This window comes from Camelus dromedarius, chromosome 8, assembly GCF_036321535.1.
Source record: "Camelus dromedarius isolate mCamDro1 chromosome 8, mCamDro1.pat, whole genome shotgun sequence".
Lineage (NCBI taxonomy): Eukaryota > Metazoa > Chordata > Mammalia > Artiodactyla > Camelidae > Camelus > Camelus dromedarius.
Genome location: NC_087443.1, coordinates 22,496,491 through 22,523,863, shown reverse-complemented (window position 1 = coordinate 22,523,863; position 27,373 = coordinate 22,496,491). Strand labels below are relative to the sequence as shown.

The following is a 27,373-nucleotide window of genomic DNA, read 5'->3' as shown; positions in this document are numbered from 1 at the left end:
TCCCTTCGACACCTCCTCTCTCCAACTTAGATGTGTTTCTCTGACTGCCCTTTCCAGCCACAAGTGGGTAAGAGAGGCTCCAAACCACGGGCTTCTCCATTATCCTTGTGACTTTCTAAAACCCACATACATCTTTCTGAATAGTCCCTCTCTTCAAATTCCTTAACTTCAATATGCGCCCTTTGTCTTACCGGGCAGGATCCTTTCTGATCTAGCAGTCTGCTCCATCATTTTTTCCTGAATTCAAGAAGCTCCTTCTACCTGAAATAACGTTTGTCCAGATGACAAGTTGCTGATGGAGGAAGATTCAGCCACTGTGAGCATCATACCTAAGGTCGCGGCAGAAGCTAAAAAAGCAGGCACAGAGTAAATGTAGAATGATCATGGCACCACATGTATGCTTTAATTTTTTTCATAAGACACAGGAAATCGGGTCCTATTTCAAAATCAAAGGGCGATCACCCCGGGAAGCCTCTGAAGGTCTGGGGTTTTATGGAATATGTGACTCTGAACCTCATCCCTTAAACTATATCCTGAGGTCTCAGTGCCTCTGCAGCTTTGGATGCTCACCCTCCCCCAGCCTGCTTCTTCTCTCATCTGCATTTCATCATGAGCACACAGGGAAGTCAGGCGCTGAGAGGGCACCAACTGAATGGCTCTCAATCAATTCATGCTACTCTAGGTAAGCCAGGCTGCTTTTCATCTGCTTTTCTGGGAACAATCAGAATTATTACCTGAGTGGGTCTCAGGAACAGAGGTGAGGGCTGCAGGCACTGTCAGCTCCCAGCGGGACAGGGATGGGACACAGGGTGGGCGTCCCAGTGCCAGGACTGAACATGGAAATGTTGCTTTTCTTTGTCCTGGCAGGCAACTTTGCCTGCTGCCCGAGCTGAAAGGAAGCATCCTGTATGTGGACACTATGAATGAGACGGTTGGCTAAGCTCAGAGCCTGAGCAGTTCCCACCAAGAAGTGGGATGCTGTAGGTATGCACATCACCCCAAGGGCTGCCATATATGAGATGTATTTGTGCAGGTGACTTATCATTGATCCTCACAACCGTCAGGACCCAGGGCCCATTCTACAGGTGAAGGGACACAACGGAGGCTCAGAGATGACAGTGATGGGACCAGAGATGAGCGACAAAGACCAGAGTTTAAGTCAGATCTGTTTGATTCCCAGTCTGTGCTTACTGTATGAGTGCCAAGCCATGCTGCCCTCTTTAGAGGTTCATTTGGCTCTACCTTAATGCAGAAGCAAGTAATTTGACCTCCACGAAGCAGAGGTAAGCATGGCCCTGCTTTGCAGCATCTGTGTGGGTTTGACAGGAGGCTCAGCCATCAGAAGAGGGAGCTTGTGAACTGGGAAAACTTCGTTCTGATGTCATAGGTCACGGATAGCTCTACAGATTTATTCTCATCACCTTAAATCCAGGATATCAGAGCTGGAAAGTCAGAAGCAAAGGAAAAAGCCAGGTCCTGCTTATTTTATTGACACTCAGCATTTGTCTAGCTTGAGGTCCAAGGGACACGCATGCCTTCTCCCTGCCCCCCTCCTCCCATGGAGCCAGGCATAGGAGGACGCGTGCTGATATGACTCGGGTCATGTGCTGACACTTTCAGTGGAAAGTGCTAATACTGGGTCATGAGGGAAAGCACAGACTCTGCACTCAGACTGCCCAGATGTCACATCACTGCTCCATCACGTAAGCAAGTCACTGAGCTTCTCTGAGCCTCGTTTTCCTCGTTAGCTACCATGCAGGACAATAATAGGAACAAAGGAGATGATACAGAGAAAGCTTTGGCACGTGTTACACACTCTGTAACTTCCAGCCATCTTTCTGGTGACTAACTATGGCATTCTCACAAAAGACAATGAGGCAGATATTATTGTCGTCAATATATGAATAAAGCAGTGAGACTCAAAGAAGTGAAAAAAACAATGTACTCTCAAGATGTCACGGTCAATATGCGCCAGCAGTAGGATTCCAGCCCAGACTCAGCCAGTTTGAATATCTGCTCCTTTGCCTTGTCTGGACCACCTTCCCATGCACCAGGATTATGCCATCAGCATCGTCCCATCGCCCCTACATCCTGTAGTTTCCAGTGTGCTCTGCCAGCGGGACTTCCCTGCCTCTGGGTTGAAGTCCCAAGGGTCCTACCTGCAATGCATTTCTCACATTCCCTCCTCTGGCTACTGTTCTGTAATGATTTCCCCCTCTCAGACAGGTACCAACATGTGATGACATCTAAGCACTGGCATTGGGAGAGTGGGACCCGGAGGCTTGCCTGACTCCTAGCTCTTATGGGTAGTTTCTTTGAGTTTTTAATAAGAGAGTTTTAAGAATATACTGGGAGATATGGTCTCGTTCTGGAGAAATAGGCACACACAGAGGGTAACTCAATGATCTGATGAACGATTTTAGAAGGTTCTCAGGCACCTCTGAGATCTATCCAGGGACTTCAGGGGAGGAATTCCTGCTCTGGAGAGAATCCTACAGTGCCTTAGAGCACTAGTCAGCCCTGGAGCGTCTCTTGGCGTGATACACAGTTTGCTTTCTGTAGAAGGAGGGGCTTTTGGGGGAAGAAATACCCTTGAGAAGCAGCCCATCTTCTGAGTGTATCTCGCAGATGCTGACGCCCTGCCTGGTTAAGGGCTCTTTAAAGGACCAGGTCCCAGCCCATCATCTGTGGACAGGAATGACCCCGTTAGCCCAGGATAACCACAGCCACTGCAGGGGTGCATAAGCTAATAGTCACCAACACATCCTGAGGCCCCTGGAGAGGAGGCAGCAGACGTGGAGGCTGAGGGAGCTCATAGGAGTGGTGACAGAGCACCTTGGGACAGAGCAAGCCAACAAGGGACAGCGGCTGAGGGACAGCAGGTGTGCTCCCTACCGATGGAGAGCCAGCTGTGCCGGCAGGAACACGACTGTGGACTCAGACATGTAGGAAGTGTGAATCCCAGCATGATCAATTACCAGCTTTGGGACCATGCCTTTTTGAGTCTCATCTTCCCTTCCTACAAATCTGGGCTAATAGTTTCTACCTTGCAGGGCTGACCTGAGAACAAGAGAGCATCTGTATGTAAAGGATGGTGTACATACCCCGTATTACTGCCCTTCACTTTGCTTGATTGCTCTTTGCAGATATTGCATTGTTTATAAACTGAAACTCTCTGGCACCCCTGCATCAAACACATCTATTGGCACCATTTTTCCAACAGCATTTGCTCACTTCGTGTCTCTGTGACACATTTTGCTAATTCACACAATATTTCAAACTTTTGCATCATTATTGTATTTGTTATAGTGACCTGTGGTCAGTGATCTTTGATGTCACGACTCCCTGAAGGCTCAAATGATGGTTAGCATTTTTTAGCCAGAAAGTATTTGTAATTAAGGTATGTAAATTGTTTTCTTAGACATAATGTTATTGCACACTTAATAGACTCCAATATAGTATAAACGTAACTTTTACATGCACTGGGAAAACAAAAAATTCTGGTGACTCACTTTATCTCGGTAGTCTGGAACGAAACTTGCAGTATCTTCATGGTTTGCATGTACCTGATCAATAAAAAGTTGCTGATATGGATATGCTTATGTCCATTCTTATTTGGAAACAATTAGGGATGCCTCAAAGAGTGTTTGAGGTTTCTTTGCATGTTTCAGGGATTCTGGTTGAAAATCAGAAGGATTTCAGAGGAAGGGTTTGGTGACAGAGGACGGTTCACTGTGCACACTGGGCCACCTGGCTAGAGAGAGGTCACTTTGCAGGAAATGCCTCTCCCTCCTGGATGGCTGATTGCCACTTGGCTGATTGTTGCATTGAGACAGTGCACTGGGCAGAGATGCTCTGAAACAGCCTCTTTCCTCTCTGATGAGCAGGATTTTACCTGCTTCCATCACCCAAGTGCATTGCTAAGTGCTTTTAAACTCCACATGCCTGTGCCTGAAATGGCGAATGTGTGTGCATGGACCTCAGTGTTCATGCATGTGTGTGCGTATAGCCTGTGTACACTGACTTCATTGGTGGATAAGTCTCGGTGTGTTGGTGAATATCTTGTTTTTCTCTGAGCTTGGATACCTGGTTGCCCCTGGCAACCGTATGCTTGACTCTGCCAGCCGCTGAGTGCTCCCTGGGACACATTTTATTGCTCACCCTGCTTCCCCCCTCTTCCAAACCTGACCATTGGCCATTGCAAATTTCTGTAGCAGGAGTTTTTCTTTTTTCTTTTCCTTGCTGAGGAGAGAACCTCTCCTCTCTCTGGCGCTCAGCACCCAATGTCAAGTTCAGAGGTCAGAGAATGAAAGTTGGAGGGAGGGTCTGATATCACTGACCATCGTCCCTTTCTCCCTTACAGAAGGTGACTATTAATTTGCTCATCTGATTCATTTGGAATATGTATACTTCTCTCATAAACAGTCTCTCTGACTTTACATCGCAGAGAAGGGGAAAAAAGACAGTAATTAAAGCTATTGGCACAGGAAATTGTTACCTATCTGGAGTTTCCTGGTATGAAAGGTGAGAATAATAAGGATCAAGCATAATTTCATTTATTAAAAGCCACCAATGATATGAAATAAAAGAATATTTTAGATATGAAAAAATGTCACACCAGGAACAGAAATGCTGTCTCTTTTACTGTGTTCATAGCCAGAAAAGGCCAGTTAAAATATTTTGAGCTTTTATCTCATCCTGCATTGCCAAGGTTAGGAGTGCAAAACAAGGCTTTTGTTAAGACATAGAGGCTAATTTTTGAGCCTGTAGCTGTGGGAGGGAAAGGTGAGTTCCTCCAGAAAGGTTACTGAAAATAAAGGCAGAGGGTGATGAGTAAGTAATCCTTTGTCTTGGAAGCATAAGGCCACACGGAGACCCAAGTTCCCCACTGGATCTTGCCTATCCCTGTGATTATTAAAGAAGGCGCAGACCAGAGGAACTGAGCATTCCTTCTGTGTGATCCCAGTGGTCTTTTCTTCCTTTGTGTGTCCTTGGTCTTCTTTCAATGCTTGAAAAGATAAGATGAAGTACGGAATTGGCTTCACTTTGGCAAGATTTAGAAGGATTCAGAATTTAGAAGCTGGGCAGTTTTTTTCGTAAGAAAATATAGAAACCCTTTGGGATTCCTGTCCAGATCCATGTGTCTGTTCAGATAATCTGGGAATGCCTGTGCGGTCTCTGCCTCCCTGTCCCCAGCCTCTGGAACCTGCAGCCAGCACTGGAGAAGTCTCTCATGGGTGTAGGGACAGAAGGACACGGCCCAGACAGTCTCCTTTCAGTGCCCAGAAGTTGAGATCTTGATCATGAAAACCAAACTCCTCAAGTCAGTCCTATTTGGCCCAAGGCTGGCAGTGGAGCTGTTTCTCCCACAAAGGCCTGGAAGTCAGAGGGGGAACTTGTGATGCAAAAGGTGAGGCTGGGGAGCATGTGAATCTGGAGGTCCAGGGCCCAGGCTGGTGATCCCGGGGCCATAGAAATGACAGGGCATCTGGATGTTCACTGGAAATTGGTACCCATGGACCTTCTGTGTGCCAAATATTGAGAAGCCAAGCTGTGAGTCCTCAAAGAATGATAGCTCCTTAGCCCTAAGGCTGAAGCACAGTGAAGCAACTTCTCTGAGGTCAGAGCAGGTATAGAGTTGAGAGAAGAAACAAAGTCACACAATGCTTAAAAGAATCTTCATTCCGCAAGGCCATGGAAACACTTCCCGAGGTTGTGTGGCCCAATTCTCTCCTAGGAATTTTCCAAGAAATCCCATATTACAGGAAACTCTTAGGATAACCGAAAATTAGTATTACTTCTCAGCTGGTCCCTCACACTGCTCCCCAGTCGATGTGGGGAGACTGTATACAGACTGGGAGGGGAGGGGGTGCCTCTACCTTCAATCGTATCTGAGGCCTAAGAATTTTCACTCATGACCGTCCACACCAGTGGGATGGAACCCAGCTCACGCCCAGGAACAAGCAGAGAGCATTTCTTGACCCGAGAGAAGAAGAGGGTAGGGAGCAAAGTCAAGTTTTATTATTAAACAACTTTAATCCAAATGCTGATTATTATTTGCAGTGTCTGAAGGCACAAAATATACCTAAAATGTATGGAATCATCTAAACAGAGTTATAAATCCAAAGAGCAAAGCATGAAAAAAAAAAGATACATTCTGAGCTTGACACAGAAATCTGAGTCGGGAAGAATTTTTTCTATAGAACTTGCTTGAATCTCAATCATTTCCCCTCATGCCAAGGGTAGGAGATTTTAAAAAATAACATAACCTGGTGAGGAATAACACCATGAGGTGTTAAGATTCCTTTTTTTTTTTATAAGCAGAGTATCTTTCCCTCAGAGAGGCACCTGCTGTCTTATTCTCTTTCTCTCTGACACACGCACACACGCGCGCGCACACATATACACACACACACACACACACACCCTCTCTCTCCTCTCCCTGACATCCATTCTAAGCAAAGCTGCCCGAGAAGACACCCATGGTATACCCCAGAAGGCAGGTCATTTCAGGGAAACAAACAAACAAAAAGACTTGAGTGTGGGTGGGATAAGGCAGTGAGACCAGAATTTGTTTAAAAAAATAGAGAAATATATATGAAAAAATTAACCATCCAGCGCAGGACTCCCTCGACCCCAAAGTGCTGATGGGAAGAAAATGAAGCCTGTTTTTCCTCACGGTAAGTGTCACCCACCACGGCTTCCTCACGTGCCTGCACCCAGCTCTGGGCTCTATACGCTCTGATTGGACAAATGTCAATGGATCACCGTGGTAGCACTAATATCGGGCCATTCTCAGCATCCAGAGATAAATAACATCATTATAAACACTCTTCTCCCCAGGGAGCTTTTAGCTGACTGTGCGATGCAGCCGTTCCTTACTGCTCAATCATATCACGTGGGACTTTGGGAAAGAAATCAATCCTGGGCTGGTTATCACCCTCATAAATACTTCTCTGGGGTAACTCTACAAGGCTAGAGGAGAGGCAATCAATAGGACTTCGTATTTCTCCACCACCACAGACCTGAGCTCTCAGCCCTCTGAGGACTGACTGCTGGGGGAGGGAGCCCCGCCCCTCCCAGTGCCAGACATGGGCTGTGTTGACCACCCCGGCATGTTAGGTGAGCAGAATCACCCTGGTCTCCAGAAGGAGAAGAGCTGAAGTGAGACAGCTCAGATGGCTGGGATCACTCTGCAGCTGGCATCCTTCCCCTAACCCCCTCTCTGATTCTACAGTTTAATTGCCCCAGAAAGGGTAAGGGCGGGAGGGAGGGCTGTCAGGTTGTCTTAGCCTTAAGAAACAGAGTTTCCTAGCAGGTTTGCCAGCTCAGGGATAGGCCCGGAATCTCAGAGACTATCTGATGCTCTCAGCCGGGAGGGTCCCTGCTAAGGGCTGGATCACAGGATGAGGGCTTCCAGTCTAGAGAAGGTGGTGAAATGACGTGAGGGCCCCTTCTGGGTCCTGGCCCTGTTTGGCAGACCCTCCTGCAGGGTTTAAGACCCAGAGACATCCTTTTGCTTTTGAAGCTATGTCCCTGGGGGCTGGGAATCACTTGTCTTCACACCACACAGAGTTACGCTGTTCTTTGGCTAGGAGCCAAGGCTTCCTCTTACCTGAACAAACATGGTCCTTTTTACCTATTCCAGGCACTCCCATCACTTAGAGTGTGGGTCTGCTCACCTGGGGTACCTCTCTCCCCTCCTTCAACAGGATTCTCTGACCTGAAACCATGAGTCCCACCCCAAGGGAATACTCTCCCCCCACCTGTCTTCTCGTCCCACCACCTCACCTGGTCCACACAGCACACCTCACACCTCCCCATCCTTATGGACAAAGCCAAGCCCACCTCTGCCCAGCCTCCCCGAGGCAATGAGGGGGACCTACCCTTCTTCTCCCATAGTCAATTACTTGTTGATTCTTCTAATTAGGGGGAAAAAAAGTAAAAAAAAAAAACAAGGCCAACAGCATAACTAGAGCACATCAGCCTCAGAGCCCTCAGAGATGGTGGCCTCAGCCTGGATGCTTCTCTTGGGCCAGTGGAACACAGCGGCACGCAGTGGGGGGACCCACAGCACCGCCCTGGGTCCTGGGAGCCTCCTCGGTCTCAGGCTGACGGGCAGAGCTGATCACCTTACAGCACAGCGACCCAGGGGCCAGGCCGAGGCGGGCTCGAGGCTCACCCTTTATCTACCCAGAGGACTGAGAGGAACAAAGGGCCAGGAGCAGAGGAGCAGGGCGGGAAACCAACCGTTTTCCTGGGCAGCAGGCAGCACCAGGGGCTCCTGCACAGGGACTGGCTGCTCACCTCCCCAGCCCCATCAGCCAGAGGGGCTCCTTCTTTGACGGCCCCTCCTGCCCTCGTCCTCAGAAAGGCCCGGGAACAGGGGGGGGCTTCTTTGGCACTTCAGAATGATCACAAGTAATTTGCCTTTTTATTCATATAGAACAAAATTTACAAAGTCATTCATACAGTTTTTGTTTTTGTTTTTTTTTTTACTGACTTCGAAAATTGGGAATATTCAAAATACACTTTTACCCCACTCCATTCTGTCATTATTTACACGTATATACAAGAAAAATGAAAGAGTCTCTGTGTCTGTGTGTACGTGTGCATGTGTCGGTGTGTGTGTGGTCTGTGTCGTCATTTTCCGGTATTAAAAAGCTCTGCTGGTCGGGTGGGTGGACGGGCGGGCGGGCGGGAGGGCAGGCGGCGCGGTCAGATGGAGGTGCCGTGGGAGGTGTCCAGGGCCTCTGGAAGGACGCCTCCGGGCACCGGCTGGAAGGACATGGGGATGGGGGTCTTCACGGGGCTCTGGCGGAACAGCCCCCCGTTGGGCGACCTGTGTTTGCACTGCATGGAGGGCATGGTGGCCGAGCTGCTCAGGGGCAGAGGCAGGTTGCTGCCGGGCCCCGACGAGAGTGTCCGGCTGGTGCCGTGGCTGCTTTGCTCGGGCAGAAAGGTGCTGACCGACAGCTGCGTGTTCTGGTACTCCCGCGTCGGCTCCAAGGCCTGGCTGGGGGCCAGGCCCCCCATCTCCAGGGCCGAGAGCTCAATGGACGCTGGGGAAATCTGCTTGTGAGCGATGTCTTCATCCATGAGGCTGTTCATACGCCGATGCACCTGCTCCAGATTCACTTCTTTGTCCTGGAGGGCGAGCACAGGAAGGTCAGGCCAAGCCCTAACGGGAGCCAAGCCTGGCTTTCTACAAACTCTCGGAGGCCAGAGACCCCACGTCTGCTCAGCCTGCTGGGCAGTGGGTGACCATGCCCCCATTTCTCCCACCTCCCCTCAACCATATGGCCAGCCCTCAGTGACCTGGGGTACCAGGAGCCGAAGACACTGCCCCCGGGTAGCAAAAACCCTTCAAGCAGGACTTGGCAGCTCCCTTCTGCTCTCTGCTTAGAATCACTGTCACACCCAGAGGCAACCTTTGGGAGAAGATGCTTTGAACAACTGGCAGAAATAGCAGAAGGCAGGAGTCCCATGAGATTAATAATAGGAAATGGTCCTTGAGCCCCTAACATGCCCCACGCATTTGCCATTTAGTGTTCACAACGCTCAAAAGACTCCATGTGATCATCCCCACTTTACACAGAAAGACGCTTGGGTTCAGGAAGGTCAGTGACCTCCCCAGAGTCATATCCCCAGTAAGTGGAAGAGGCAGCTCCGGAAGCCTGGGGTACGCAAGATCTCCAGAGATGCCGGGGAGGGGACAGGCCCCTGTCTGGAAGGCGCGTGGGGTCCTGGATGAGGATGAGGGATGGGATGGTGAGCGAAGGGACTTCCCAGGAGTCAGCTGACCTTCCTGGTATCAGGCATGTTGAGGTTGTTGAGATAAGTTACCCTCACACCTCACTCTTTTTCCATACGGTGAATGGCATCAAGGAAGTCGTTCACTTACATATTTGCATAAGAAAGAAAACAGAACAGATATCATTCTTTGATATTTTTGTCTGAAGTGTCAGAATAAATCAAAGAGACCAAACTGCTTGAAAGCTAATTTGACAAAGACTATGTGATCTGCTTCCTCAGTTTCTTCCCTGTGAGGTGGGGTACGAAGCCCCATGGTGTCCACGGAAAAGCCACACCAGCCCCTCAATGAGGTGTTAGGAGTTAGTACTAATGTGCCAGGCAAGTTTGTTTCCACTGCCTATGCTTCCCTGGTGTCAAACTCCCAGAGAAATACCATGTCAAAGCTCTGCTCTGAGACAGAACATCACAGCTGTCTAATGCTGACACCCATACAGCAGAGAGAGGAACCTGTCCCCTGCCCACCTCGTAGGGTTGTTAGAAATACCACAAAATGTAAAAGTCTTGAATGTGCTTTCAAAAGAAAAAAGAAGGAGCCACACAAATCCAAGGGCCATTCCAGTGGCTGCTTTGAGCTCCTCTGAGGCTGGCGGGAGAGGATATTCTTCCGGAAGAGGCAAACCTGAAAAACTGGTGTGAGTTCCCCTCTCATATGGGAGGGAGCACATGGGACGAAACCTTATCCCAGCCTTTCCCAGGCAAAGGCGCTGTCTCCGCAGTCTACCCTGGGCTCCCAACGCCCCCTGGCATGTCAAATGCAGGGCCACTGCTCTTTCCACAACTGCTGAGTTCATGACTGGCACACAGGGCTGTCTTTCCCAGAACAAGAAAGCTGACAACACCCATACAACAATGAAGAACTCAGTCTAAGCCAAGAAGAAATCTGAAGATAAGGAAGCCAACAGGTTTGAGGGTGGAAGACCCTGCGGGGAGTGGTTTGGTGTCAGAAACGGAAACCACATCAGAAATCATTGACAAAGCCCCATGGGCAGAGCCAACATTCCAGTGATCCGAAGCCCCACACAGCAGAGCTCAGCTCACTGATGCTGGGAGACCAGCTCTCAGCTGGGGGACACCTCAGGGTGGCAAGTGTGGTGGGTGTAACTGGGGGAAGTGGCTAGAAAGTACCAGGGCTTTACTCAGTCACAGACAATATGGAGCATGCAGTGTCTCTTACTGACTCCCTCAACACTTTGCAAAATATGCAAAAACCAAATCCAAGTTCTCGTCTTAGTTGATCCTGCTCTGTGCAATCTTGCCCTTCCCTGTGTTTCATTTATATGCTTTGTTTCTATTCTTGCATATCAAACTATTTTTAATAGTGTTTAAATCACTATATTAGGCCTTGGCTGTTTTAGTGCCATCAAGCACCAAGTCCCCCTTCCTAAGAAGACCATGGTTTATTTGCTTTTGGGGAATCACTTTTTCCCTACCGGGTAACATCTGGCAGTGCCCTGCCTACCTGTAGCCAAAAGATAGGCCCGTGACCCAAGTAAGAACTATAGAACTGAACCTGAACCTTGAACAAAGAGATACAGAGACAGGAAATGGTGGACGCTCCATCCATTACAGTGGTAGAGCTTCAACAAACTTCCTACTCTGTGGCCATCCTCCTGGATCTTGTCTCCCAGCTTTGGACCAGCCTTGACTTCTGCCCATCACCCAGCATGCTTCTCTAGCCTTCTCATGGCTGCTGTGAGCTCCCAATAAGCTTCCGATGCAGCGTTTTCATGTGGGTTAGCCAAAGTCAGCACCACAGCTGTATTGGTAAATATTTATAGCTACAGGCTATTTTCATGTCAAAATATATGTAGGGCACAAGACAGGTACCAGAAAGCCTAGAAGCTGGAGAAATTGAAGGAGAATTTCAGACACTTTTTGGAGTTTAATAATATAAACGTTCCTTCTCTTTGTAGCTAGCAAAGCTTTGATTAAGATGGATAAGCCGAGTGCCCACAATGGCAGAGCCAATGAGGGAAAACTGATAACCAAGTGGTCCTGGAATCATTGGAAGAACTAGTTAGTTGCATGATCTTGCCTTTTCCTGCTTTCTATTTTATTTCCAGGGCTTTAAGCATTCTTTTTGAGTTTGGAAATAAGTAGTTTAAGAGTAGACTGATTTGGAGTGGGAAGTGAGTATCTTGGTCCCAGCTCTGTTCACTCTGGATTCTGGCAGTTAGATGAGAGAGCTTGGACCTTTTTCTCATAGTTAGTGGAAAACTCGACCAGGACAGGTGTTCAGGAGATGCTCTCATTTTGTTGGGGTCTATAGACAGAGGAAGGAAAAATTCCTACCAAAGAAGGCCATAAGGAGACAGAGAATCAAAAGTGGGGGCAAAGTAAAAGGAGCCCTGTAACCCAGCAGAAGCCTATGGGGCTTTCCTGGGACAGACTCCCCCCCCCAACCCCGACACCCCTGCCTCTTCCACCTGCCTCTTCTCTTGTGGTAGAAAAACGTTACCCAAATTCCAGGGAGCAAATTTAATCCGAGACATGAGAAAATGCAGAAACAAAGGAAAACAGTCAAGCAGGACAAAATAATAACAGTTTAGCCATTAAACAAAGTCACAGACCTTTAATTCCTCCTCAAGGGATAGAGATAATATTCTGAGCCATCTTCTTGAGCTGGTTTGCGGATAACCAAAACCCCTACCAGGTGGAAGAAGTTACCTGTTTGCTGCCCACAAGCACATAGACCTCAGACCAGTTGGAATCAGAATCCTCATGATGTTGATTCTTGAGTACCTCACCACCAACCAATCAGAAGAATGTCCACAGGCTGATCATGTACCCCACAACCCTCCCCCTCCCGCTGTTTTTAAAAACTTTTCCCTGGAAGTCACTGGGGAGTTTGGGTCTTTTGAGCATTAAGCACCCTTTCTCTTTGCTTGGCGCCCTGCAATAAACACTGTGCTTTCCTTCACCACAACCCGGTGTCAGGTGTCAACAGATTAGCTTTGTGGCAGGTGAGTGAACCCAAGTTTGGTTCAGTGACAGTCCTCTTACCTAATGCCAGGGACACAAAAATAAGGAGGGCTTTGGGGGAAGATCAACCAACCAAAATCCTCTGGAGAAACATGTGAGCTAAAGAGGTCACTGAGATGAAATCCTTCACCAGTGAAGTATAAGGGAGAGGAGGCTTGAGGGGGTAGTATCATTAAAGAGGTAGGAGACAGGCATGAATCTCTCATAATAATCACAGCTCCAAGGAGTTGACCAGGTAGTCACAAAGCATCCAGAATGAAGACCAGCCCAGAGTGTGAGTGTGGAGATAATCCGGTTACCTTAGGGTCAGTATTTTTGGAGGAAAGAGCCAGAATAAATAGTTTTTTAAATCCATATTTTTTCCTTGCCTCCAATTAAGGACAAATGAAGGAATTCCAAGGACTGAAGAGCTCTGCAGTGGGTCTCAACTTCCATTTGAGGTTTTCATTAGCCTATAACCTCTCCACGTCAGGACACAAGACAAAATGTCCACACCAATGGAACAAACTTTCCAAGGAGACCTTTCCACACCAAATGGTGGTCAAGAAATTCATCCTATCCACACCAATGAGACCTCATTCTATTCAAATTCTATTACTGCTGGTAGATCCAACACAAAAATCACACCTTGAAAGAGGAGGATGCCTTCAAAAGCTTCCTACATTGATTGTCTAACTGGACAGAAAAAATGAGCAGAGCCAAAGCAAATACCTCCCTCTCCTCTCTGGAAAACACACACAGCCCATTTTTGAGTCTCCCAATTTGTCCTCTAAGGTGCTTGTTTAAGGGGGCAGAGCTGAAGTGCAGAGAGCTGGGAGAAACCAGCTGATTTGGAAATAATGGAAGCACTGTCTTCTTGGATCAGATTTAGCACACACTAAGTCATTTCTGGTGGCCCCCTGGCCAAGGAAATAGGAGGCAGAAATAATCTGCCTGCTCAAGGAAAGAAGCAGGAGTGATTTGAATAATTATCTATATTTTAGACAAAATGGGGCATTCTATTATGTTATGCAAATTCAAATAATGGACTTTTTTATGTGCACTACATCAGTTTACATCCTCATTATCTCAAGGTTTCGGTGTTCAACCAGGTAATGACAGCTGTGGAAAGAGACTTGGAAGCTTGCTGCTGCATTCATTAATTTACTGTAGGTAACTGACCTAGTCAAACATCCCTGAATATGACATAAAATTCACTGACTGCATTTATCCATGAATCCAGCTGAATTCCAGCTCTGTGTTTCTCACCTCTTATTAAATATGACAACATATGCACCAACAGAGGTTACTGTGGACCCTCTCCCAGGCATTGTCTTGCAGAGAAGTAAAGTTCTGTAATTAAGCTGCTGTTCACCAACGTGGAAATAGTACAGTGTACTGGAAAACGGTAATTAAACTGTCGTCTATGTAACAGCGGGTTACCCGCGGGACTCATTAGAACTGACTTTGGAGTCCAACGGCTCCTATTTTAAGTTGGGCGGGAACAAAATAGGACGAGACTTCTCACCTGGCTAGGATGGTTGCAGGAGGCGATGTCCTGTTACCGCAGACCAACCAACCAGATGCTAAATAAGACCTAACTGGCTGGAAGAAACGCTATCAATGTTATCTTCTTAAGTGTTCATCCAAAGACTTGCCTGAACCCAAGGGGCTGGACTCTGAGAGGTCTAAGAGTAGTGGCTGAGTAAGAGCAAAGAAGCTCAACTTTCAATCAATGAAGTGGTCTCGGGAGATGATGGGAATTTTTTGCAGAGCATTATGGGAAAGGGTTTTGATGAGCTTAACTGCAGATTTTGTGGGGGAGGGCAATGAGAGAAGGGGGCACAGAGACCTCCTATCATGAATGGTAGAGGCAGGTACACACCGGGTGAAGAGCCCTGCTGAAGGTTATGCAAGTCTATGGTAGTGGATCACCAGGATGAGAGACAATATCTACCTGGTTCCAAAAATCTGAGCTCCTTTCTACCCAATTCCCCTTAGCGTGATAGTGTAGACCAGTGGTTTCCTCTTGGCAGGATCTGAGAAACACATGTGGAGCCTCTAGAAATTCCAGTTGTTCAGATCTGCTTAATATGAGCCTTTGGGGAATGGAGCCCAGGCATCTGTATTTCTAAGAGGCTCCAGGATTAATCGCCTCTGATGTGCAGCCAGAATTGAGCGCCATTGATCCAGCTGCAATGATTACACAGCAGTTTAACATTAACAACGCTTTCCTTATAGGATCCTAGACTGGTTCATTCATTCGATAAACACTTAGGCTCCTACTACCAGATGAGCGAATGTTCTTCATGAAGCATCCATCTTGATCCCTGGCACATAGAAGATCCTCCATACTTTATATTCATCATCCCTTAATGAGAGGTTTCACTGCTCCAGAGACTGGGCCAAGTGATGGGAATGCAGAGCGGGAGGAGCACCAGCAGACTCAAAGCAGAGACGGCTCGGTAAACCATTAGCGGCAATTTGGAATTACAGCCAATGTGAGTGTGTACGCGGGCAGGCGAGGCAGCTGGTGGAGATGAGCAGGAGAGGTTTTACAGGAAGGAGGGAAGTCTAACCCGGTTTTGAGATGCACGCTGGTGTGTGGTGAGTGTTCAGTGCCTGGAACTGGAAGCTCTGGGCTCAGGGCTGAAAAACACACTCACTGCCCTTACTCTCCTGCTAAGACATCTGGTAACAGCAGTGTAGCCAGTGGGCCAGGCTCAGTTTTCAGCCAAAGATGTGAGCCCCTCTGGGGTTCAGAGGATGTAAGCGCCTAGCTAGGAGCCAGGATCTGGCTCAGAGAAGACTCTCAGTTACACCCCCCATCCTCAAACCATCTGGAAATGCTTGGTAGGAACCCCTGCTCCTGCACACACCCGATGGAAGGGCCAGTGGCAGACAAATCATTCATATCCCAGTTCCACCCCTGCCACTTCTGAGTCCCATTTCTCCAGGGATAAGGATGCCTTCCTCAAGTGCTGCTGAAGACGATCAGGAGAGTTAAGAAGGTAACATGAACTTTTCCTGGCACAGAGAAGGTGCCCTAAGATGTGACTCGTCTTCCTCACATCCAGTACTGCCCATCACAAGGTCCCTGGGAGGGAGGAGGCCCTTGGCCACCATTCACCAAGCACGTTCCCATTGGCTCAGGGGCTGCATAAGGCCCCTGACATGCTGTCCCTCATTGAACCTCAGGGCCACACTGGGAGGTTGGCATAAAAGAAGAAGGAAAAGGTGCAGGAAAGGATGCCTCTACATGGGGTTAAGAAGCATCGGAGGTGTAGTGGCAGAGAAAGGCGTACCTCCGAGGAGAGTGCTCCTAGCAGCAAATCTTCCACAGAGAGCAGAATGCGTTGCGGGGGTTTGCAGATGGAATTTGGCCCACTGGCCAGAACGGAGGGGCCTGGCTGCAACTCTGCCCCGGCTGCCTGGCCACCTGACCTCTGCCAGCCCCTGTCTGCAGTGGAAGCAGGGATGGGGTCGGGATGGGGGGCAGGCGAGGCAGGAAGCTACAAGAATTCCAAGCTCCCAGCCCAGTGACAAGCGACTCATCCCTCACTTCTCTTGTCACCTCCCGTTTGTGCAGTTCTCATCTTTATTTCATGAATATTTTATTCTCAGAGCAATGGCTCCACTTCCCCTCATAAATCTAGAGAGTGGCTCTTTACTGCATCTGCGGAGCTGGGCGCACTCACCTGCATTGGGTAACTACATAATCGTCTGATTCCTTAGAAAAAAAATATGAGCTCATATCCACATGAATATTAAGAAGCTGAGTGCACATTACCACTCTTCCCCAAGTAGGTGTCTGAACTCTGAAGAATCGCAGCACAAGCTGTTAAATATGACTAGGACTCCACCCAAAGACAGGTTTCTGGCTCTTAAGAAATATAACCAATGCCCCGAAATGAAGCATTCTGAGATTAACCACACTTCCACCTAATTGCAAATGCTGGTCTGTAGAACATGGGCAACCGGCAACACAAAGTTGTCCTGGATTGGATACCATTATTATTTGTCAAAGTTGAAAACAGCTGCTTCTAAAATCCTGTTGTTGCCACCCTTTCCTGGTTCCTAGTCCCTATGTGATGAGGCAGAAACCCCTTGGTCTGGCATCTAAGTCCTTCAGAGCAAGTTCCTGCTTGATACCCTGGCCTCCTGTACTCCCATCTCCTTGCTGGAGCCCACATTCCAGCCCTCGGAGCTGCCGGAGGTGGGATGACTTTGTTTACCCCTGCTGATCACCCTGCCCAAAAGGCAACATCCAATCTCATCTCCAGCCCCAGGATTAGTAGCAACCCTTCAACACTCAGTTCTAGCACGTCCAAGCCCCAGGAACTCCTCACTACCCAGGAGCCTACGTCTGTGACTCCATGACACCCTGGCTGGGTTGGGTGGCCCTGAATGTCTGATGGAACCCGCTGCTCACTTCAGGACTGCCCTGATCAACAGCACGACGGAGACTGCTTGGCTGACCTCTCCCCAACATCTGCCCATGCAGCGGTCAGCCCTCTGAGGACACGGATTGTGTCACTACGGGCATACTTATTAAAGGAAGAAGGCGAGGAAGGGAGCAATTTCATTTGAACACCAGAAACCCAGAAGAACAGGTAAAAGATAGAATATCTCCTCCTTTTACCGTGTAACACCCCGAGGGGCTGGAGGAAGGGCAGCTACCATGCTTTGTCCAACCTGCCTCTACATCAACTCTCTTTCCTATCCCGAAGCAGGTTGGCACCCTCAGGCAGAAAGTTCCACATTTTCTAAGCAGGACCAATGTATTTCACTCTTTCCTCTTGTGCCTGAGATCCTGGGCTTATGCAGAAGCCAAAAAGGAAGACAGGATGCTTTCCTGGCAAGAAGGGAGCTGTTCTTCCCAGCTAGATCACCCCTTGGTCTCTTGGTCTTTCTTTCTTTTTGCCTCTGCCTTCTATGTCTCTCCAATGCTCTCTCTTACACACACACACACACACACACACACACACACCCTGTGACAATTCATTCTGGGCTGTCCAGGCTGGACCAGGCACTCTATACTGAACCAGGAGATGTGACGAGACAAGGCTGGAAGTAGACAAGGATGTCCAATCCTGAAGAAGGATGGCCTCTCAATGTACCTGGCTCACAAGTGACATTCTGGAGGGCTGGGTTTGAGACTGTGTTCCCTGGGTGCCACACTGCCCACAATGTCCCAGAATGGTGACTCCATGACAGTGCAATGCTCGACCAGCTGGAAAACCTGTCCTCCTCCGCTGACCAAAGGGACATTTGCACAGAGGAAATCAAGATGCTGTAAACTTCATAGAAAATTGTCCAGTAGCAAAAGAAGCTTGACTTGGGACCATTAACTCTTCTTTTCAAGTGAGGCAGGAAGCCCCATATAAAGACCAGCAGGACCCCCAAGCAGGGCCACTACTCTTGTGCCGGTACCATCCGGTTCCCTGGCCCAGAGGCTCTATCTCATTTTTTGCCTTTGAAACAGCTAACTTACCCCTAAAATTCTATTGGTTCCCTGAGCTCACTTCTGATTGGTTATTTCCTTCACTCTTGATTGGTTATTACTCTCACTTCTGATTGGTCCATTTGTAGTACTTCATTTGCATGGAGCTCAATCCTGATTGGTTATTTCTCTCACTCCTGATTGGTTTATTTCTACAAAGCTTGTTCCTGGTTGGTCAACTTCTGTTATACTTTATTTGCATATGATGTTGCAAAGTGTAAAACTGGCAGCCTATAAAGGCCTGTGTAAACCTACAGATGGGGTCCAGAACTTGGAGGGTTAACTCCTCTGGGCCCACTGGCATAATAAACCTGAGTTCTCCAACTCTCCGAGTGCTGCTTGGTCTCCCGCCCGGATCCAGGTTGCTGTCACAACTGAGCTGTAACAGCGAGCTGTAACACATTTTTCTGCAACACAAGGAGTTTTCCTCAAATCTCTTTCTTTTTTCTTTCCTGTGGCCCAGGGTGACAGGAGAGCCACTAAGGCAGTGAGAGACTCAGACCTTACACTTCCTTACGTGGAAGTATACAGATGGCCCGAGAGGAAGACGGATGGCCTGAGAACATTTCAGACATGCTGAGTCAAACAACAAGTTCCTTCCAGCAAAAACGAAGTGTGATGACAGGGAGCTCACTGCCTGGTATGAATGGAGTGTCTGTCCTCACTCCCAGCCATGCCAGGGGCTCCGATATAGGCTGACACGTGGGGCTGTGGCCACCCACTCTTTCCAGGCAGCAGAGATGGTGGCCATGGTGATGGGGTGCTGGTTATTCTATTGCTTTTTGTTTGAAAGTTATCCTGTTGATATCAACATAATCTATAAGTGGGGCTGTGATTCAAGAAGTTGCCGAGGTGTATGTGTCACGTGGTGACAGCCCCACAGTGGAGTGGCTGGGCTTGTGCTACCAAGCCTGCGTGTAGATTTTTGCCAGGACAGCATCCTTAGCAAATGATGACTGTTGCCGCCCTCCCCTAGAGGAGCTGGCTCCAGGAGAACTTGGCGAAGACTTTATATGAAAAAAAAAAAGGAAGGAAGGAAGAGAAACAGCTTGAAGAAGAACACAAACCCAAAGAGAAGGAAATGTGGAGGGCAGAATCAGCTTGCAAGAAAGTGTGCTCAGAGCCCGGAGTCAGAACAGAGCCACAGACTTCCCTGTGCGCGCTGTGCCCGGAGGCATGTGGGCAGAGCCGGGCCCTTCAAGGAGGAGGAAGAGAAGAAGGGGTGGGGAGGGGCAGGGGCCGGTCCCCCTCACATGCTGGGAGAGCAGGGCCCACGGCCCCTGGTGAGAAGTCAAAGAGAACCAGGCAGGAAGGCGTTTCCTCTCTTACCCTACAGCTGGTCTCTCCAGGTCAGGGTGGAGGCACATGGGCGGGGCAGGGTGGGGAAGGGCTCTCTGGCGCTGCTCATGCGGTACCCGCTCTACAGATAAATACACGACTTTAGTGGCCACGGCTGGTGCCTTGGCACTTTGTTCAAGCATGAAAACATCCCCTATATTTGTTCTCTGGCTTTAAAAGCAAAACAAAATAACACCACCATCCCCCAGGGTAAAACACTGTCTCCAGACAGGGTGCTTGGGTCAATATTAACTGGACGAAAACCACCCGCCGAATGGCCCAGTGGGACTGTCCTGCCTCTAGGCCGCAGAAAGGAGAAACAGGGCCCGGGGCACGGACCTCTTTGGGGGTCTCCTGGTGGCACCGGTTGCTGTTCCACCACAACTCCAGGGCGGCCACCAGGCAGGCGAGGAGGAGGCCGATGGCCAGGATGCAGAAGACCCCGGCGAAGCTGTGCAGCTTAAGGGATTTGCCATCAGCCTGGGCGCTGGTGTGGCTGGTGAGGTCGCAGCGGCCCGTGTGCGGCCACCACTTCTGCTTGAGCACATCCAGGTCCCCGGTGTCCTGAAGTTCCAGGATCCTGCAAGACACAATCCGTGTGAGCCACAGCCCTGGCGTCACCCTCACAGCCCTGGGGGCATTGGACCCTCCCCCACCATGCTGGCTCCTCCACAGACAACGCTGCACCCTCACAGCAGACAGGCGGCTCTCTGCCTCGACTCTTCCCCTCCCAATCCATTCTCCACTCTACGGGCAGAGCACCCTTCTCCAAACACTCATCAGATTTGTCGTCTTCCTCCTCCAACCTCCATGCCCTCTCCCACCTTGTCCCACTGTGCACGGACCAAGTCCAATGGCAAAGCACACAAGGACCCTTCACATAGGCTCCTGGGACAAGCTCCGAGGATAAAATCGGGAAATATAGAAACGGACAAGGCAAACAGTCTGAGGACCTGGGAAAATGCTTTCTTAAAAACGTCAATAATTATATCCTAAGCTTCTCTCACTAGGATTCGCCAAACAGTTCATTCATTCGATCTGAGGAGCATCTGCGTTGTGCCAAGTACGAGGTTCAACACGGCTGAGAGTACGGTCTAGAGACACAGACCTGGACACTGAAACAATTAGGGTGATCAACGTGGAGAAAGAGGCTGTGATCAGCACGATGAAATGAAAGCAGAGGTACTAAGAAAGGTGCATCGGGAGGGTGGCCTGGCCTGGAGGGGGAGGGTAGACCTCGTCAAGGAGGTGACAGGAAAGCATAACATAGCTCACACGGGTCCAGTGCATCTCTGTGCCGGGGGACCTCCTAACTACTCGACCAGCAGTGTTTAATTCTCACGTCAATTCTTTGAGAAGGATACTTCCGTGTTCCTGTTGTTATAGAGAAGGAGGTGGAGGTACAGAGAGGCGAAATCTCTTGCCAAAGTCATCTGGTGTTTGGCAGATGATATTTAATGAGGAGGAAGAGCCTTCCCGAGACGAGAACCAGATTTGAAAGTCTTGTCTAGGGGTAAGTGCTTGGCGTGCAGGAGAGGCTAAAACGTGGCGAGTGAGGCTGGAGGGTGGTGGGTGGGGAGGAAGGCGATGTGAGATGAAAACAGTGGACCAGGCAGAGGCGAGAATCTGGGCTCTGAGACGATGTGAGGGGGATCTGGATTTCATCCTTGTAAGCCTCTGCCCTGGACCTGCGTTGCAGATCAGCTGTGACCACAGGCTAAGGCTGAGCTCAGTGACAATGCACGGGCTGTGACTGGTGGAGAGGGAGGGTGACAGCCCACAGGGGGTGCCCTGCCCCGTCAGCATCACAGGCCGGCGTAGCATGGCCTCTTGCCGGCTGGGAACAGCCTGGCTCAATGCAAAGAGCAGGCTTTGGAGGCACCACTCCTGCCCGGGTGTCCTCAGACAAGTGACTTGCCCCTGCTAAGCCTGGCTTCCTCATCGTTGCAAGACAGACCCACGATCCCCAGTAGGTGAGCTGATCCTTCGGAACCGGGGCTGAGCGGCGTTCTCCGTGGTTTCCCCTGCGCGAGCACAGTGGCCGGCACAACTCGAGCCATCAGTGGATGTTTGTTGCATCGATATGTGTTGTACGAATGTCTTAATCATGAAAACTAACCTGAACTAGAATGACTGCCATGAGGTAATGAGACAATGCCAGCTAAGTGGTCAGGGCACAAAAGATTTAGGATGCAGCTTGGCCACTGAGATAAAGGCATGATTTACTCGGGCATCTGTGTGGCTTGGGGTCGCACTTGGTATGCCATAGATCTCTTCTGTGACACATGCTGTGATTAACTGAGCAGCCGCAGTGTCCCATAACCTCCAAGTGGCCCTGGATGTGTCAGGGAAGCTGCGTGTCTGCACGTCCACTGGCTCGCACGGAGAGGTAAGTCGCTCCAGGAAGGTCTGAGTTGATGGGGCCTCCTGGCAGTTACAGGAACCCCAGGGCTGGATATGAGAGGACTCACGTTTGGCTGCTGGCTCGCCATGGAGAGGCAGCAGGGTTTTGCATTTATTGGCACAGTTTCTGCTCTGGTGGACATCAGTCCAAAGCCAGGCTCGGCCATCACACTGGCCATGTGAGGAAACCTCTCAGCTCAAGCTCTCGTACCCAGAAAATCTGAGGTCATAACAAAAGTACCTACCTCACAGAATTATGGTGACAAAGGGAAAAGAGGGAACACGTGGGACCCCTCAACTCAAGGTCCAACAAGAGCTTCATAAAACTAGTCAGTATGGCACACGGTCTGGTCAATATGGCACCATGGGTCCAGTGCATCTGGATCTCCTAACTGCTCGACCAGCAGTGTTTAATTCTCACGTCAACTCTCTGAGAAGGCTACTTCCGTGTTCCCATATTTATAGAGAAGGAGATGGAGGTACAGAGAGGTGAAATCTCTTGCCACGGTCATCTGGTGGTTGGCAGGGATGATATTTAATGAGGAAGAGCCCTTCTGAGATGAGAACCAGGTCCAATATTGACACAAGCTGCCTTTTATTGAGAACATATCCTCACACCAGCCTGCAGAGTAGTTCTGATGACGACGGGTTTACAGACGGAAGACCAGAGGCTCAGAATTGAGATGACTTGCTCCCGGTTGCAAATTAGAAAGAGGCCAAGTGGCTCTTCAGAGCTGGGTCACGCTGACCCGGAAGGCCATGCTCTTTCCGGAACACCAGGCTGCTAAGTGCAGCCAGCCAGCTCTCTGAGAGTCAGTTTCTGGCCTTGGGGACGGTGCGACTCCGACCAGAGCAGGGCTGTAGGGCCGGATTCCCACTCCTGCGCTCATTAACTGCAGTGTCGGGCAAGCGGCTTAATTTTGCTGACGCTTCCGTCCGTCCTGCTCCTTACACTTGTCTGTGCTTTTTTATGCCCAACATTATTCGAGGAAGAATGTCAGGCAATTTATAGGAAAACATAGAATACAATAAAACCAAACAAGCAAATCCAAAAGAAAATATAAATAGGTAAGCAACAGAGGAAAGATAAAACAAGTCACGGGGACAAAAATGACCCTAGGAATGAGGCCAAACGAATGCACACCATAATCATCTCTCCTCCTGCCTCTGAGTAAGCCAGAGCGATAATAGCCACTTCCTGAAGCCAGTGGCTCTATTTTGCAGACAGACATAATTGCAGGTGCTTTCCTTCAGTCAATAGTCATGGAGCCTGCAACACAGTAGGTGCTCCATAAATGGCTATTAAGTTGCTAAACATTTGCTGAATGCCTACTCCGCATGCTTCGGTCCACAAAAGGGCGACAGCACTGCAGCCCCGCCACACACATACATCACTTGTAGCCTACAGACCCCATCCTCTGCCAAAGCAAGGGAGCTGATCTGTTTCCAAGGAGATAACTTAGTTCTTGGGACTATGGGTAGGAGGGTTACGGCGGCTCCAGATAAGACTGGGATCTGTTATTTACCAAGGACCCTTTTCCTGTAAATGCATTGCTTCCTGGACCTGTCACCATCCTCCTCTCAGGTGTGACCCAGCCAGGGCCAGCTCACAGTTCTCTATGCACCATATAACGGAGCTTCTTAAAGAAACATTGGCACCAGTAAGTTGGAAACCTGAGGTCTGAGTGTTACCCCTAAGTAGACACCCATCTGCTCAGGTGGGGGCTGTGGGAGATACTTCCAGCCCAGGAAGGGTTATAACAGAGAGGCTGATGACAATACTTCGGGAGCCCGCTGGGGATATTGACTTACAGTCATACATCACGTGGCCTTCTGATGAAAGCAAAGAGTAATAAACCACTTCCTGCCAGAATCACACAGAAACTGGACTAGCCACTTTGTTCCCATCCCCTGAAGTATCCAGCCGAGAACCAAGCTATCTCTTCTCTCCAGTGTGTCAATGTTCACTTCAGCAGAGTTTCAGGAGATCTCAGAGCAGTTTAAGTGCAGAGGGACCTGAACCTGCTCACACTGGGGACCCTGTGCTTCTGTGAGCACTGTCTGGCGGCACATGAGCTGTCTTGGTGGTGGTGCGGCTGCTGTGTTGGCCTCCCAAGCTCCCTTACCATCTGTTCCAGGGAGGTGCTCACAGGTTGATGGCCTGTGGAAGGCCCTGAGCATCCCATCCCAGAAAACCAAGTGGGGAAACCTTGCAAACACCAATGTATTATCCATCCTGGAGAGAAGCCATTTTTTCTTCATATTCAATCTGAGCAATGGATAAATCACTCCTCCTCCTTCTCTTGTGTCATCTCTCTCTTCCCCAGGAGGCAAGGGGAGGCTCGGAGTATACACTTGATTAAATTCTAGAGAAAACCCAAAAGCCTCATTTAACTTAATTAGTTCTACCCGTTTTCCCAGTTTTGCAAGCAAGCCACTGAATGAGTGAGTTACAGGACCTCCTCCTCAGCCTTTCCCTGACAGGGTGTAGGCTCAGGTGCTCACAATTAGGAGAGCCCGGTCAACACCTAGAAGGTAAGAGAAGGGAGGTGGGAGGGCTCAAGGTCTGACCGCAACATGGACCCAGCACTAGGGCTCGGGGCACCTGCATTCTTCTAGCTCTGCGAGTAGCTGGCGGAGCCACCCTCAGCACAAGTTACTCTCTGTGCGCTTGGGGATGTTAATAGTCTCTAAGAATTCTTGCCCCTCCAAGTGCTGGAAAGCATGTGTCAATCAGACAACTGAGGGCTGACCCTAAGCCTCGGTACCTCAGCACCTCGGCACCTGGACAGTTCCGCCGCATTTGGGATTTTGGTGGATCGAGGCAGAGCTCTGTAGTTCTGCCCCTTTACCTGTCAGGATGTCACCTCACAGATGTGTGTAAATGGTGGGCCCAAGGCTTAGACGTCCTTCGGGGCACGAGCCCCTGTTAGCAGGCTGGCTCCCAGGAAAAGGCCACCGAGCTCACCCATGCTCTTTCCCCCAGCCCTTCCTGAGAGGCCAAGTCACCTGGTCAAGGACTAAGGTAAGTCCCCACAGCGGAAGATGGCGGGAGGATAATGAGAAACTGTCTTCCTCAAGGAGGCCGGCCAGATGTTCACTTGCAAACTCAGTCACGCCCAAGAGTCCAGAGAAGATCAGGATGAAGGGATGCACTCGTACCAGAAAATCACAAGGGGGCTGACTAGGCCAAAGCAAACTAGACGCCCCTATGTTCATTTCTGGTGGACGGCATCCTCGTGCCTTTGCTTAGGCCAGGCATGCCCATTGCTAGTGTTAACCCAGGAAGCTGACCTGGGAAGGATGGGGAGGAGGCAGGCGACGAGGGCCAGCGTTGGTGGGTAGCGTCTGTTGCCTCAGCCCATGTGCAGATGCCTGTGGGGTCAATCTGCTTCTCTCACCCCACTTTTTCCCAAGTCTCCACACTGACTCTTCCCACTTTGCATTTTTGTAAGAAGCTATTACTGGGCTCTTGCCAGATCCAATTAATCCTGCATTCAGTTTTAAATTACTGACTCTCTCTGGATAACTCCTACTCATCCTCCAGGCCTCCAGGGTCACCTCCTCTGGGAAGTCCTCCCTGGTCTTCCGAATCTGGTCAGGTGCCCTCTTTTGTCCTCCTCCAGCCCCAGAATATCCTCTCTGTCTCACCTGCTGCCCTATGCTGGCATCACCTACTCACATCACAGCCCCCACTGAGATTAGGCACCTTCATGGGAAGGGACTGTATACTTCTTTTTTATCCCAGGACCGGGCACAGGCCTAGTTGGGGGTGGGGTGAGGGAGGAGCACGGATTGGTGCATAGTTGGTGCTGAGGTAAACGTGATGGATAAACAAGCTTTCATCTCCCAAAAGGAAAGTTATCCTCCAGCCCCAGCACAGGCGACTGTGGGAGTTGCCTCGGTGACCGGGCCTACCTCTGGGAGAAGAGGTCCCTGTAGGGGCTGCCGTGCTGCAGGGCGATCCCATAGCCCTTGCTGCTGACACTGTTGCCGATGACCGTCACGGAGCAGTCGTCATCTGTCAGGGCTGCGTACTCCACCACGGCCACGTCCCACAGAAAGGCGTAGTTCCCCTTCTTTGCCTGAAAGACCAAAATCACCATGAAGTCAGGCAGACCTGGTCTGCTGTCTCAGTCTTCAGCAGCAAGACATTCCAATGGCGAGATTTGAGGGACCCCCTCCTAAGTGGTCCTCCTGTCCGGCCAACCAGCACAACAACTCTTTTATTTTCTGGTCTATAGATTCCACCACCGGTTGACGCCATTCACTGTGGTTATGTAAAAGGATGCGATGCTGCCTCTAGGAGGCCCCAGTGTAGCACATCTCACAGAGAGAGGGGGGCAAGAGGAGCCATACGTGGGCTCTAAGACTAGCCTCCTGGTCCCCGTGGCATGGACCTGTTTCTCAGATTAGTGAACTCACCTTGGAGACTGCAGAAAGTTTGACCCGAGGGAATTCAGATTTCCTGATCAGAGATTAAATAGTATCTATTGAATATTTCTACTTAGAAGTTGACTGAGCCCTGCTTAAGGTGAATGTGGGAGATGGCCCTAGGTTCAATGCCCCCAGGTGGCTGAGACTTAATATTTAAGTCCATGCAATGTCTGGGGAAGAACCCACTAAGGACAGCATCCTGATTGTTACGGTGCCAAGCTGGATTTCTGCCACTTGCCTTTCACCGCCCACAGAGGAGTGTGTACATGTACCAACAGACACGCACACAAACATGCATACACACATTTATATATACGCATGTGTGTGCACACACGTGCACATATGGGCAGGTTTCTGGTGTCAGGGTTTCTGTATCAGTGCAACGGTTGCAGAGTATTCCATCAGGAATTTGCCTGTGGCTGCAGCCGCAGTCCCGCTCCATCACACCCACCCATAGCAGACTTTCAGTTCTATCCTGAGACTTAATCCTGACTTGGCCTGGAGTTTAGACACTCAGAGGGAACGCGAGCTACTTTGCTTTTTGGAAGAAGATGCACACTAGACATTGTCACTTGGCCAGCTTAAAATAGAGCATACTGTTCTTAATGCAGCCAAGAGCCTGGTTTACAGTCTCCCCTTTGCTTTCTCCTTCGGCCCTACCACAGTTCACGTGAGATGCTGGAAGACCCCAGTCTGGGGCGGTGGCAGGGCTGAAACATCACAGGTAACCACAGGACAAGCTGGTAAGCTACAGGCTTCGTGGTACTGTCAGGGGTCTTGTTCCACGTTCCTGCCTTCATTCAGTCGAGTCTTCATGTCCACTGAGACTTCCCAGAGAGTGCCAAAGCTGCTCGGGTGAAGCTCATCAAGATTTTACTTCTTTGGGGACCCTACATGCCCACGGGCCAACATGGC

General features: G+C 49.7%; 1 protein-coding gene across 3 annotated transcripts in view; it reads right to left on the bottom strand.

Moving 5' to 3' along the window:
* Positions 1–6,235: 6,235 nt before the first annotated feature.
* Positions 6,236–27,373, bottom strand: part of GRID1 (glutamate ionotropic receptor delta type subunit 1) — a 629,200-nt gene continuing 608,062 nt past the window's right edge. For 2 of the 3 annotated variants that reach the window (XM_031461023.2, XM_031461022.2), the window contains exons 14-16: positions 25,940–26,106; positions 19,958–20,198; positions 6,236–9,147 (exon numbers count right to left, since the gene is read on the bottom strand). In XM_031461023.2, coding sequence (XP_031316883.2) covers positions 8,719–9,147; positions 19,958–20,198; positions 25,940–26,106 — 837 coding nt within the window. In that variant the 3' untranslated portion in view covers positions 6,236–8,718. Of the gene's footprint in view, positions 9,148–19,609; positions 19,701–19,957; positions 20,199–25,939; positions 26,107–27,373 lie in introns of all 3 variants that reach the window. The other variant, XM_031461024.2, reaches the window with a different exon arrangement.